Raw genomic sequence first — 14,923 nt, forward strand, 5'->3', positions numbered from 1 at the left:
TTCTGTCATCTGCTACCATTGAGAACAGTCTAGAGCCATCCTCTTTGGAACCACCTTTCAGGTAGTTGAAAGCAGCTATCAAATCCCCCCTCATTCTTCTCTTCTGCAGGCTAAACAATCCCAGCTCCCTCAGCCTCTCCTCATAAGTCATGTGTTCCAGTCCCCTAATCACTTAACCAGCTCATGGAGTTACACCTTTGGCCGAAGCAACTCTGGTTTCTCTATGTATGTGGCCACGACTAGCTATAAAAAAAAGAGAGCAAGGTCAGATATTACTGGGCTGAAATAAACTGATGCACCCTCTGCACCCATCAGGTGTAACGAGTAAGGAATCTCTCTCAGCAACGGCTTCGCTTGCGTAGACTTTTGTGACTGGCGACTCCCCGCGGGCCCCAGTCATCTGCCTTCTGCTTTCCACGGGGTGCAATGTGGGGAACTCGAGAAGAATAAAAAAAGACATTTATTTCTCAGATAAAATGTTTGAGGACGCATAGGCTGGGGCTGGTTCGCTGGCTTGCTAAAGCTAAACAGTAGACTACGTCTGTCTCCGGCCAGCCTAAGTGCAATCGCTCCTCATCGTATATACCTTGGAGTCTGCACTGGTCTCACAGTCCAGTCCTACTAGCCCGCGGCAAGATGATGCATCTCAGCTGCTATTAAAATACCCATGTATATTACAGGGCTGGAGAAAGGAGAAGGGGTGGCTAGGGATAATGGGTCTGCAGCCTTAACTTTGGTCTAGAAGCGAGAGCAAGAGACAGACAAGGCAAGGAGGGGGAAGGCTACAGGAATTGCTAATATTACCCAGGAGAGTGGGGCACACGGGAGAGGAGTCACAGCAGATCAGAAGACAACAGACTCTGCAGTGAGCCCGGAGGCAAAAGGCAGACGCTCAGTCACCCTGGAGCAGGTGGCTGGGCTAAGGATATACGGGTTGGTTGCTGCAGCATTTCTCAGTGTGTCCCTCTCTCTCGGCACAGCCCCCTCCCAGTGGGATAATCTGGCTTCTCGCTGGCGGCTTGTCCTTGAGGTCACTGGGTGAGGCACTTCAATCCAGCGTCCTCGGCGTGGCCGCAGTTGCTCTTCCCCCAGCTGGAGAAGCTGCACTGAAACAGACTGTCCTCTGTGCCTTTGCAGGCAACGTCGTCCATCCAGATCCGACCGATACCTGAGGAAACATTGGGACAGCAACATTAGCTGCAATGCCAGGCTGCCTCCAGTAACAGCCTGGTCTTATTCCGGGATAATGCTTAAACCTCCAAACCCAGCAGCTTGCCTGCAGCAGCATCACAAAGCACTGGCCTGCAAAGATCGTGTCACCCACCACTGATAGGCAGCCACCTCTGAGAGATCACCGCAGAGGGGAGAATTGGCAGGTTTGCTTCTTTCTGATGTACTAAGAGAGCCTGGATTGCCTTTTCAAAAGCTTTTTCCTGCTTCCTCTTTAAACTAAGAAGAACAGGAATGTCCAGAATGTGTGTGTTGGAGGGCTAGCTGATAGCCACAGGGATGGTCTAGATAATACTTAGCCCTGCGTTGAGTGCAGGGGACTGGACTAGATGACCTCTCGTGGTCCCTTCCAGTCCTATGATTCTATGTGCAATTGGAGCTAGCTAGGCCTTTAGTTAAAAGGGTAGGGCTGCTGTGTCTTTAACAAAGAGAGCTTTTCTCCATAGTGTTTGAGCTACATATGTGTTAAACAAAATCAAGCAAAAAGCAAAGAGTTGTTAATGGTCTGAATAAAAATCACTTCCCCTCTGAATTAATCAGCTTTCACTTCCACACTAGCCTCCCAGATCTCTAGTTATCCACAGAGTCTGTCAGGGTTTGAATTTGTAATGTAAAGAACAGGTAGGGAGACCCCCTTTAATGCTATTAACCAAGATGGTCAGGGATGCAACCCCATGCTCTGGATGTCCCTAAGCCTCTGACTGCCAGAACTGGGACTGGACAACAGGAGATGGATCACTCAATAAATTGCTCTGTTGTGTTCATTCCCTCTGAAGTACCTGGAACTGGCCACTGTTGGAAGACAGGACACTGGGCTAGATGGACCTTTGATCTGACCCAGTCTGGCTCTTTTTATGTTCTTATTTTATTTTGAAGGGCAAAAGTGAAATCTTTCTGGCCTTCATCATCCATCCTAAAGAAGCAAAAAACAAACAAAAAAAAAAAACCCACGTCTTCCTCCTTTCCATTTCATAGGTTCACAGGAACATAGGCTTTGCCAGATTGGATCAGACCGGGGTCCGTCTAGTTCAATGTCCTGTCTCTGACAGTGATGGCACCAGAAGCTTCTGAAAAAAGAGCAAGAAATCCTGCAGAAGGCAAATGTGGAATAACCTTTCCCCTGTGAAGATCTCATCCTGATCCCTAATAGAGATTGGCATAAACTCTGAAGCATGAGGTTTTATATCCCTTCCAAAATTTTGCTAGCATTAACTAGGATAGCTCGGAATAGTCTTGTAACCTATTAAATGTCCAGTTTCTGTTTGTGTCTTGCTCAACATTCAACTCTGGGCCTCAACAACAAATCCAGTGGCAGTGAGTTCCACAGTCCAATTACGAGCTGTGTGAAACTCTAAGATGCAAACCATACTGGAACTGTGCTTAAACTCAAATTTCTCTAACTCTGAGAGTAAACCTACTGATGAGGCCAAGACACAAAGCTCTGCTATAAGGGACTCAGATCCAGGGTTTTTATGTTGACCAGGACTGAACAGATGACCTGACTATGATCTGATTCCCCACAGAATTCAGAGGTGTTCAGATCTGGCATTGTGCCTATGGCCCATCTCTCGTTAAAACCAGAAGGATGAATTCCTCAGAGCCCCAGCATCTTTGGGAACAGAGAGAGTCCCAGAGAGGCTAGACTCTCCCTTGTCAGGGTTAAACACTCCTGCCTTGGTTGGTAACGAGATTATAAGAATGGCCATACTAGGTCAGACCAAAGGTCCATCTAGTCCAGTATCTTGTCTTCCAATTGTGGCCCAATGCCAGTTGCCCCAGAGGGAATGAACAGAACAGGAAATCATCAAATGATCCATCCCCTGTTGCCGATTCTGAGCTTCTGGAAAACAGAGGCTAGAGACACCATCCCTGCCCATCCCGGCTAATAGCCATTGATGGCCCTATGCTCCATGAACTTATCTAGTTCTTTTTGGAACCCTGTTATCGTCTTGGCCTTCACAACATCCTCTGGCAAATAGTTCCTTGGGTTGACTGTGCATTGTGTGAAAAAATACTTCCTTTTGTTTGTTTTAAACCTGCTGCCTGCTAATTTCATTTGGTGGCCCCTAGTTCTTGTGTTATGAGAAGTAGTAAACAACACTTCCTTATTCACTTTCTCCACACCAGTCACGATTTTATAGACCTCCATCATATCACCCCTTAGTCGTCTCTTTTCCAATCTGAAAAGTCCCAGTCTTATTAATCTCTCCTCAGACGGAAGCTGTACCATACCCCTAATCATTTTTGTTGCCCTTTTCTGAACCTTTTCCAATTCCAATATCTCTTTTTTTGAGATGGGGAGACCACATCTGCACGCAATATTCAAGATGTGGGTGTAACATGGATTTATACAGAGGCAATACGATATTTTCTGTTGTCTTATCTGTCACTTTTTTAATGATGCCCAACATTCTGTTGGCTTTTTTGACTGCCGCTGCACATTGAGTGGATGTTTTCAGAGAACTGTCCACAATGAGTCCAAGATCTCTTTCTTGAGTGGAATGGAACGGTGGGATGCGGGGTCCCACGCCCAAATGTTCCTTTGAGCTTGTATGTGTCAGGGCCTCTTGGCCCCCCATCCCTGGGAACAGGGCTGGACGGTATCAGAGGCAGCCTGGCGATGAGCCACATACCGTGTCGCGGGATCTGATTACAGAGCAGAGAGATCAAAACCACACTGGCGCCCAGCCTGGTTAAGTGCAAGAGAGCGAGTGTCACTTGCACTCATTTGCTTCTCTGTGACAGGCCTCCGACGCCCACATCCCGACGAACGCTGGGGACGTTCAGACATGGGCCTCGACTTTGCTGCTGGGACCCAGCTCATCAAATTACGAGACTAATAGGTGCCAGCAGGTGCAGTGGGCATAGCCTCGGGAGCGTGAAATAAGTGACCGGCAAATAGGTAGGGGAATAAATAGACCATTCTTCCCTGCGCACATGTACCATGCTGGCCTGGCACATGTGTGCCTGTCTCCGTCTGGTGGCTGGACCGAGTGACTACACCAGCCTGACCCTGCTAGAGGCATTAGCTTCGGTCTCTTGGCACCGAAGAATAGACATTTCCTGACACGAAGCCCCCCGGAGACGACCACACATGCTGGCAAGAAGGAAAAGCCCCCGCGGCCCTTGCTGGCTGCCCAGCGTGGAGCGCCAGACACCGAGCTCAGGCCAAGCTCTTTGTCCGGCGCGGGGCAGGAGGGTCTTTCATGCTGTAGTCACCCAGCAGGAGTCCTCTCAGAGAGGAGACTGCTGGGCTTTAGTTAGGGCGTTTGGAAAAACTTAAGTGTCGTCTCTCTCTCGGCCCAGCCTTCAGCTCGGAGGAACCGGCTCGCATGGGGCTCTAACCTGCCTGGCAAGGCCTCCATGTTTGTCATTCTGTTTGCGATGCCCCTTGGCCCCCACAGGAGAGACTGAGAAGGAGCCATCTCGCCCTGAGCCCCAGCTTCTCCGAGAGCTGGAGGGGCGGGAGTCCCACGTGCAGATGGCACAGCCTCGAGAGCTGGCACGTCCGACCAGCACGTGAGCCTGGGCCACGGGGGCGCTGGCTGCAGGGGAGGGGTGGTGAGGCCATGGCCACGGAGACAGTGGACGGTCTGGTCTTCCAGGGAATGTCTTCACAGCAAGCGGGAGCGAGCCTCCAAACCTGGCGCAACAGACCCAGGCCCGTGCTACTGTGCTAAGAATGGCTGCAGAGACTGTGCGTTGAAGTTGCCATTTGGGTGGGAGCTCGGGCTGTGAGGTCTAGGAAGGGGGCGGGCTTCAGAGCCCATGACACATCCCGAACCACGACGTCTGGAGTCCCCAGCAGTCTAAAAAGGCTCTTCCTTGGCAGACAGTGCCGGGGACCTGGGGTTGGGACTGTCTCCCGTCCACCCCGGAAGGGAATCCATCGAGCTGAATTGATTTGATAATGTCAAAACATTTTGCTGCTGTCAGGAAAAACCGGTTCATTTGGACGTGGTCATTTTGTCTTATTTTTTTTACTTTTATATGAGAGTATCATATGAACTTCAGCGGCTATGGTGTGTGTTACGTTGGATATGATCGTATACTGTTTCAGAGTTCTCACAATACAACGGTTTGATGTTTCTGAAACTGACAGTCCACTCTGTGAAGAATTCGGACATTTCGATTTTTCGTCCCAACTCAAAAGAAAAACAAATTTCAAAATGTCCGGCTTTCCTGGGGGACTGAAAGTCCATTACCCGTCCAGCTCTGCTAAAGAGTCAGACCCAGATCCGCCCCGATGGCACAGAGAGGCACAAAGCCCGGTCTGGCACATTGCTTCCTGGTGGATACCTCCCCAGGGGACCAGCTCCATCTGCTAGGGATCCATGCTGTCTTTCCACGTTGTGATTGGCTCTTGCTGTCTTTGTTCTTCTTGTAGATTTACCTCCCCCTGTTAAAGTGTGTTTCTACTCAGAAAAGTGACTGTAAAAAAAAGAAAAAGAAAAAGCGACCCTCTTCTTACTCAGCAGATCTGCTCCTCAGGAGCATTCAGGGTCTGACCTGCTGACTCAAGCTGAGCAGACTTTACCAGCTAGTCATCCCATTGATTGCAAGGGGCAGTAAGGGCCTGATCCAAAGCCCATTGATAGGTTCCCAGACTTTGGATCAGGCCCTAAGGGACTACTCTAAGTGAGTAAGGGTAGCAGAATCAGAGAATCATAGACTATCAGGGTTGGAAGGGACCTCAGGAGGTCACCTAGTCCAACCCCCTGCTCAAAGCAGGACCAATCCCCAACTAAATCAGGCCCTCAGTGCTAAGCTTGTACTCTGTTTTATTCCCATTGGCCCTGCAGAAGAGTGAGCCGCATTCTTTCCTGGCTCACGCGTCATCAAGCGACTTGTTAACTGAGTCCTAATTGCGGACTCTTTCCAGCTGGACAGACCCCAGCTTGACTCAAAGATCCCGGGGCCGCATTCGCAGGGCTGGCGGTGAACAGGTCTGTACTTGGAAATGGAGCAGGTTTGATCCGGGGAACATGGAGACGCGAGAAAGATGGGCCCCTTCGATGCCATATCCATATCGTCACTTTACAGAGGAGAAACACACATCAAGGAAGGTCAGTTCAGACATCTCAGCAGAGGGACGCTGCCTCTTTAAGTGGCAAGTATGGTCTCTGACAACGCAGGCTGTTCAAGCCAAACACGCTAAGACACGAAATGTTTGGACGGCCTCAGTGGGGTTTTTCCTAGAATTAGGGGCCATGATGCGACTGTTCTTTTATTAAAACGGATCAGGGAAAACTTCCGCCAATTTCTTTGCCATTGTTTTATTCTCCCCGCCAAGAGGGAAGGGCAGCTGATAAAACCCCTTCTAAGAAAGGAAATGGACGGCATTAATGGGAGAGATGAGTTAGTTTTGGCCACAAAGTCACCTCTGGGCTAAAACAACAGATGGCTAGCAAGCGAGCTGTCCTTCCGCTCTGCATGGGTTTCAGGGCTTTACGATCGTGTCAAGAGGAAAAATTCTCTACGTGCCACAATAAATCACCGTGAGTTTTGCCAGATGTTCAGGATTAGCTCCCCGCAGCTCGATTTGATAAATGACGATGGGCTGGGGTGCTTTGCTAGGGGGAAGCTGCAGGTGTGAGAGGGGTGGGGGCGAAAAGGATGGCAAAAGCAAGATGAATTGAGGTCCAATGGCCTGCATGCATGCTTGGGGGGGTAGGAGCTCCTGGGCTCTCATCCTGTGACTTGTTCTGTTGCCTTGCCCAGGTCCCAGCTGTTTTGATTTCAATGGGAGTTAGATGTCAATACCTTTCTTATCTGTAAAACGGGGATACTACTATTTACCTCCTCCCCAGGGTGTTACAGGGGTTGGCAAAATCCTGCCATCTTCTACTGCCTTAGTGCATGGGATACTTTCTGTGTTCTCCCTACATTTGCCACACCCTCACAAATAAAGAGACATGGGTCTGAGGCTGGAGAGAGTTACTGACGGAAGGAATCCAGAGGCACTTTTCAGTTTCCTAAGTGGATAATTGTTTAGTGCTCCTTATTTTGGGCCTTTGGCACAGACTGTGCCTGCTTTTAGGCCTGGGTCGGTTGGGAGCAATGAGCGGGGGCCGGAGATACCCTTCGTGGGTCAAACCCTCAACTTCCAAAGTGGGTGGAAAGACTTCCACTGACTTCAGCAAGCCTTGGATCCAGCCCGTGGACCAGACCTCAGGCTGTGGAAAACAAACCCAGAACTCACAGTATTATTACAGCCGTAGCACCTACAGGCTCCAGCTAAGATCAAAGCCCCTTGTGCTAGCTGCTGCAACACTCCCCCCCACTGCCCCCCCAAGCGAGGGACAGTCCTTGCCCTAAATGGTTTACAATCTAAACAGGTGTGGTAGAAAGTGACTCGCCCAAGGTCACACAACAGGTCAGTGGCAGAGGCAGGAAAGGAGGCTGTGTTTTGGGAGGGCCAGCCCAGTGCTCTACCGATTGGGTGACGCTGCCTCTCTGTGTGCTTTCCCCTCTGTTTCACTTCATTTGTTCCAATGGCGGCTGAAAGTGCCACAGACCAAGCACTCCCTGCAATCTAATTTCCCACTTCAGCTGGGGGGCTTAACAGCTAACTGGCTCTCGGATCTCACTCTGGCCTAAACACTGACACAGGAGACAGCCGCGTGGCTGGCTCCCTCCAAACCAGGGCTTTGCGTTTGCCAGCGGGCGAGCCCCAGCTGGTTACTGTTCCAGGTGGAAACCATTTCACGGCCTTTGTCTGTGGCAGGCCAGATGCACGCTCGACTGGTCAAGAGATGGGGCGCCAGCCAGGAAGCAACATGATCTGGAGTTGCACGCCTGTGTTCCTCTGTGTGTGTGTGTACTGGAGTTATGGGGCTGTGCATAAGGGGCAACTGTGTCTATACAGGGTTGTGTTTATTGGAACTGATGCTGTGTATAGTCTGTGTGTATAGGCAGGTTGTGGAATCCCCGTGACCGGGCGGCTTTTAAGCAGAGGCATGACAAACACCTGCCGGGGGTGGTCTGGGTTCACTTGGTCCTGCCTCTGTCCTTTCCATTTCTGTGGTATTGGGAGCAGAATCTGTATGTGTGTGGCAGGGGTTGTGTGTAGATGGGATTGTGTTGGTGGGTATGGGGGTAACTGTGTGTATGGGCTGTGTGTATATTGGGGGTGTTTTTGTCGGGGTGCAGAAGGTGTCATGTTTGGAGTGGATGTGGGAGTACGGGGCATGTATGCCTAGCAGCATGAACATCAGCACTGCTTGCGGGAGAGGAAGAGTAGCCTACTGGTTAGGGCACCAGCTGGGGACTTAGGTTCAATCCCTGGTGTGACCATTTAGCCACTCCGTGCCTCAGTTTCCCCATCCATCCAATGTGGATAATAGCACTGCCCTGCCTCACAGGGGTAGACAGAGCTGATTGGCTGAAGGGCCCCTGCCCTGAGCTGTGGGAGAGTTGGATAAAACGGGATGTGGCTCAAAACCACCCCAGGCCTGAGTTTTGTGATTCACTGGCAAAGCATTGCACAATTAAACTGCCCTCTGGTTTTGCCCATCTCTGGAGCAGTGGTTTACGGATCCAGAAATGAGTATTTCAGTGTTTCCTTCTGACTATATTCTGCTTCTGCTCCAGATAAATGGGCAGGGTTTGTGGCTGGGCCTCTGCATATGGTAAAGGCTCTGAGAACGTCCACATCCTATGAGCAGTAGGCTCTATGTGGTTAGGCCTGACCACTCTATGGCAGAAGGTGGTGATTTTCAGAGGTGTCTATGGGAGTTTGGTAGCTCACGTGCACTGACAGATATTCAATTGGCGGCAGGCGCATCCACCTCCTCTGGGATCCACTGAAAATCCCAGTGCAACTGTCCCTCCTGCAAAGGGTCCTAAGGAACCGCAGCATCACAACGGAGGACTTGCTCCACAGAGACCATCTGAACGTCGACACATCAGTCCCGTAGGGGGCTGATCTCCAATCAAGAGCTCCCACAAGAAACCTGGTCAATTACACAACAGTCCAGCCAAGGCAGGCCACTGAGAGCTGGTGCCAGGCTAGGTAATATTTCCTCTCCAAAACCTACTGATTTATTAGGTGTGAAAACCCACTAAACAGGAGGGTACATGTGGCTCATTCCTGCTAACGATCTATGTTGTTTTATAGAGCTGAGCTGGAGGTTTCTAGGACAAAGGTTGGGAAGAAAGAAGGGGAAGCAGCAGCCAGTGTTGGCTTTCACCCAGCCTCCCCCGGCCCTTTCAGTGCTGGGAATGTCTCAGACACTCAATCCCCAGAGCACTTTTCCTAGGGCAGAGTTTTTCGACAGGCAGGGTTAGGGGGTATGCGTGAGAGAAAAGCAAGCGCCGGGGAAAGAGCTGGGCTGGAGAAGAGCCAGGGATCTGTTTTCACAGAAACCTTCAGGCAAACGTCAAAATATTTGCAGACACCCAAGGCCTGGGGTGAGGAAGGAGTGGGAGCCAACCCAAAACGACAACAGTTCAAACCACCAGAGCATCCCCTGTCCCTCTGGCACGGGACCCGCCGATGCTCGGCAGGGTTTATTTGGAGACAAGTTTGGTTTATTTTCTCCGTGGATTTCCTCCTGTGACTGGAAGCTCTTGGATGGCACATGGCCTCCCAGCTTGGGGATAGCAAAGCAAAGTAGCCTCAGGACTGAACGGCTCAGGAGATGGGGGCAGGGGGAGCCTTCAGGCTGCCACTGGGAATCTGGAGTGACTGAAAATTGGGCCGTTTCATGGCCTCTGCGCGGTGAGCGAAGGACAGTCCTGGACAGCTCATAGCTATCGCTGTCACTGGCAGCCTCGGTAGAGAAGCCAAGAGCTGCGTGGACCGTGGAGATGAAACTCCCCTTAATGGTGGCAGCTGCCGGTCAGGGTGAGGCACGCTGGCAGGGCCTGGTAGCCATGTCCAGTGCTGCCCCTGGCCTCTAGCTGAGGGGAGGAGGCCCCCACGCTGGGCGGCGGACAGTTCGCCATCTTACCTTGCCCGAACTTGGCCATCCTGTACACCTCCTCGGCGCCTCGGAAACCCAGCATCCTGCAGGCCACGTCGCCGTCCTTTTTGTCCCAGCTGTCGTCGCACACCGTCCCCCAGTGCCGGTCGTGGAACACCTCCACCCGCCCCTCGTGGGGGACGGAGCCGTTCACCAGCCGGATCAGCTCCTCCTCGACGGTGGCTGTCGGGAAGAGAGACACACAGAGCAGATGGTGAGTGTCTCCTTTGGGGCCATCCCTCCCTACAGAGTGCCAGGAGCTCTTCCAAGCACCCCTCTCAACCTCCCCCCTGTTCTTACCCGCCCCAGACCAGAGCACCCCGGTCCTTCCAGCCCCCTGCAGCTTACAGCACCCGTAGTACCAAGTACACTGTCTGGCACAGCCTCCACTGGGGGACCAAAGCCTGCTCCTATCAACTTGATCCTTCTCCCACTCAACTCAATGGCCTTGACCTCCGCGGTGCATCCGTCTGGCTCTATGTAATCAATCAAGAGTGGAATGCCGGTTCCACTGAAGTCAAAGGCAGAACTTCCAACCACTTTAATGGGGTCTTTTCCCTTTTCTTTTCCCCCCTCTCCCTGCCTCCACTCCCTCTCTCTGACTCCTTTCCTCTCCCACTCCCATTGGATATGACCTTCCTTCTCTTTCGGGAGGGGAGAAGCCTGGGGCCACTGCAGCTTATTTGGCCGGGGAAAGACTGAGGAACACACACAGCGGAGAAATCAGGCCAAAGAGGAGACAACCTTAAGCAAAGCCTCCTGCAGCGCTAAAATAAGTTGAAATAAACACTCCCTGAATCCCATTATCTGGGATTAGATATGAATTGGATCTGGATGACAGAAGAGGCTCTGGACGGCTGGATTCGCTCTGTGACTGTCTCATCCACATTCGATTCTGAGGTTGCAATTAGTGGGTCCCGGAAAGAAGGAAAGGGAGGTTTTTTTGCTTTTAAATCACAGCTGGTTAGTTTTTTTCATTTGAAACCTTCCTTTTTTCAGCGTAAAGACAGCTTTGTCAAAATGGACATTTCTACTGGAAATTCTGACAGCTCTGGGGGGGGGGGGGGCGGGGTTTACTGAAAAAGGGATTTAAAAAAAAAAAGTCATTTTTCCCGCCAAAACCATTTTCAGATTCCAAGTTTTCAGTAAAGATCGGACCATTGTGCCCAACTGGCCTACTTCTTTTAGTGTTCTGGTCGCAAGAAACCCCTGATAAATATGCAAAAATGTTCAAATTCCCAAAACTCCTTCTTTTTCAGTTTCCCAGTTTCCAGTGGAAAACCGGGGGAAAAATATAGAAAAAATGAGAAGAGAGCAGTGCGGAGTATTTAGCTGTTGTCAATTTTTTTCAAAGGAAACCAGTTCCAAGCCCGCCCTAATGTGCATGGCTACACAACCCTCACTCACCCACTGTCTCCCTCATGTGGCCGGGCCCCACAGCGGGTATTGAACCTGCCAATGGCTTTGCACTAACACAGCTGGCTCATTTAGCTCTGGTATTACAGACTCATGATTTTCGATCCAGAGATCCTCAGTGGAATCCCTAGTGCGTCCCGAGTGCCGGTGACCCATGCAAGGGTGTTGTGTTAAATGGCCACATTTCCACGAATGTAGACGTCATAGGCCAGAGGAGGAGGGGTTGGAGATGCTCAAATAAATTGGTTCGTCTCTAAGGTGCCACAAGTCCTCCTGTTCTTTTTGCGACTACAGACTAACACGGCTGCTGCTCTGAAACCTGTCATAGGCCAGTGAGACTCAAGCCTCAGTGGTTCAGGAGACGAATTAGTGATCAGCATTCCCCAAAAGAGTTGTATTAATTCATTGTTTCATTTACTATAGTGCGATATAGTCATGTAGCAGGACAAGGAAATATTTAGGTTTTGCAGATATAGTATTCTCACAGCAAAATGACTAAGTATTATTATTTTATCAACTACAATTGGTCACTATCATAGTAAAGGTTTCAGAGGAACAGCCGTGTTAGTCTGTATTCGCAAAAAGAAAAGGAGTACTTGTGGCACCTTAGAGACTAACCAATTTATTTGAGCATGAGCTTTCGTGAGCTACAGCTCACTTCATCAGATGTTTACCACGGTAAACATCTGATGAAGTGAGCTGTAGCTCACGAAAGCTCATGCTCAAATAAATTGGTTAGTCTCTAAGGTGCCACAAGTACTCCTTTTCTTTTATCATAGTAAAAACATCCCGATTGGTTAATAACGTAGACTGGTTAATAATTCAGTCACACCGTGTTTTAATATCTTGTGCTGCAAAGAGCCACAGGAGACACATTAAAGAGCCACTTGCAGCTCCCGAGCCTCAGTCGGAGTATCACTGAGGTAGGCAGTGAAGGGTCTCCCAGCACCAAACAAGTGGCCCCCGCCGTAAGCGACCATTTGAAAGTAGCCCCAAAGGTTCCAACCCCAATTTGTTTGACACCTCGTTAAGATCCACCTGGACTAAGTCTCCACCTTTTTGCGGGTCCCTTGGGGTGTGGCTTAAGACATGTTTTCCTGTAAAGCACCATTGTGAGCAGGCAGAAGAGGGGAACCAGTCCAGGGATTGCTGCCTTTGCATTACGTCCAGGTCAGGTGGTGAATCTGAGAGCAGGCAGGAGAGATGCATAAGATTCGGCAGTGCTGGGTTGGCTGGGGCTTGTGCGAAAGCTGGTGGTGGTTTTGCGCTCCTGGGTTTGTACGCTTTCCCATGTCACTTTGAGTTGACCCCACAAGAACCAAGAGAACGCATTTGACAGTGCCAGGGATGACCCATACCTGACAACAGTGGGGAGGGCGCAGGGGGAGGGCAGATGCTTCAGCAGATGTTACGGAGCATGCTCAGTCCATGGGAGCATGCTCAGTACAAGCCAAGCAGCAAACCTGGGTGGAGGCGGGGCACGTGACCCCCCGCGTATCCCCCCACATGTCACCTCTGGACAGAGCCATGTTCCACCTGGTTTTGCTCTAAAACCATGATCTCCCCCTGGTTTTGACATGAGACCATTGACTGACTCCAGGGTCCACTGGAAACTGGGCTCAAATTCACTCAAATTAAGAATCTCTGAGAACCTTTTGCTACACCTGGGCTGAGTTTCAGGTATGTAACAATGCCTGGAAACAGGGAAGTTTCAATATGGCTTTTGATTCCATTGCAAGCATCCCACCTTGCTGGAGATATAGAAGGACACAGTCTCCAATTTCTGACAGGCTCAGAGGGGTTGGGATCTGACCAGGAGCACCGGAAGCTCCCTAGAAGTGGAGCGGCCACTGATGTCTGAACCATGGACCTGCCCTCGCTTAGCCCCTTCCTCTGAGGCTCTGCCCCCGCTTGCTCCTCTCTGCCCCTTTCTCCCATCGCTCACCCTTAAGGCAGGTAAAAAGTGATAGGGCCATGGCCCCTGACCCCCCCACACCATGTTCCGGCACCCTTGGATCTGACCATTTAGAAATGCTCAAATTACACTAGTTGCTCTCTCTCAATATAAAGGGTACATAATAATGTTGTTGTGTGGCACAGATATTTCACTGGTCTGAGTGCAGGATGGCAACATTAACTGGACAGTTGGTCTGAATTCAACAAGATGAAATTCAGTTTAGATCAGCGCCTAAGTACTTCACCTAGGAAGGAAAAAATAACCAAATGCACAATCACAAAATGGGGAATAACTGGCTAGGTGGTAAAACTCCTGAAGAGGATCAGGGAGTTTAGTGGATCAGAAATTGAATATAAGTCAGTGTGATGCAGCTGAAAAAAATGAGGCTAATATACTGGGGTGTATGAACAGAAGTGGTGTATGTAAGACACGGGAGGTAATTATCCTACTCTACTCAGCACTGGGGAGGCCTCAGCTGGAGCACTGTGTCCAGTTCTGGGTGCCAGACTTTGGGAAAGAAGTGGACAAATTGGAGAGAGGCCAGAGGAGAGCAACAAAAATGAGCAAAGGTTTAGAAAACCTGACCTGTGAGGAGAGGTTAAAAAAATGCTGGGCTTGTTTAGTCTTGAGAAAAGGCGAGTCAGGGGGACCTGAGAACCGTCTGCACATATGTGAAGGGCTGTTGTAAAGAAGATGGGGATCAGTTGTTCTCCACAGCCACGGAAGGTAGGGCAAGAAGGAATGGGCTTAATCTGCAGCCAGGGAGATTTAGATATTAGGGAAAATGCTCTAACTCGGAGGGGAGTTAAGTTCTGGACTAGCCTTCCAAGAGAGGTTGTGGAAACCCCGTCATTGGAGGTTTTAAAGAACAGGCAGGACAAACACCTGTCAGGGATGGTCTAGGTTTCCTTGGTCCTGCCTCAGCACAGGGAGCTGGCCTCGATGACCTCTCGAGGTCCCTTTCAGCCCGACATTTCTCTGATTGCTCATGAGTGGAGAAGCCACAAGTGAATTATGCAAATCATCCCAAAGGTGTGCTGCTGAATGGTCTTTTGCAATTGGGTATGGGATTCTTCATCACTTCCTGCCCTAAATTGCTGTGCATAGCTAAACAGCTGCTGCGTTCCACCCCAGAGGTGGTGGCATTTAGGTACTGGATGAAGTGACTCTTCTGTATCCAACACTTTGTTGTTATTGTGGTCACAGCTTAAAGCTTCCAGGTAATCAGCTCAATCCAGTCCAAATTTGGTATCACATTCAACACTGATGTACCCTGCCAGCCAACAAATCCAAATTCCCAACTCCCTGATCCAAATGGGCTGACCCCTCTAAACTAGCAGCAGCTGGACTGTGC

General features: G+C 50.3%; 1 protein-coding gene across 2 annotated transcripts in view; it reads right to left on the reverse strand.

The window, feature by feature from the left end:
* Positions 1-442: 442 nt before the first annotated feature.
* SCARA5 (scavenger receptor class A member 5) overlaps positions 443-14,923 on the reverse strand; it is a 137,392-nt gene continuing 122,911 nt past the window's right edge. For both annotated transcript variants that reach the window (XM_075126293.1, XM_075126292.1), the window contains 2 exons: positions 10,185-10,379; positions 443-1,168 (listed from right to left, as the gene is read on the reverse strand). In XM_075126293.1, the coding sequence (XP_074982394.1) occupies positions 1,032-1,168; positions 10,185-10,379 (332 nt within the window). In that variant the 3' untranslated portion in view covers positions 443-1,031. The remainder of the gene's footprint in view (positions 1,169-10,184; positions 10,380-14,923) is intronic.

This window comes from Caretta caretta, chromosome 3 (assembly GCF_965140235.1).
Source record: "Caretta caretta isolate rCarCar2 chromosome 3, rCarCar1.hap1, whole genome shotgun sequence".
Lineage (NCBI taxonomy): Eukaryota > Metazoa > Chordata > Testudines > Cheloniidae > Caretta > Caretta caretta.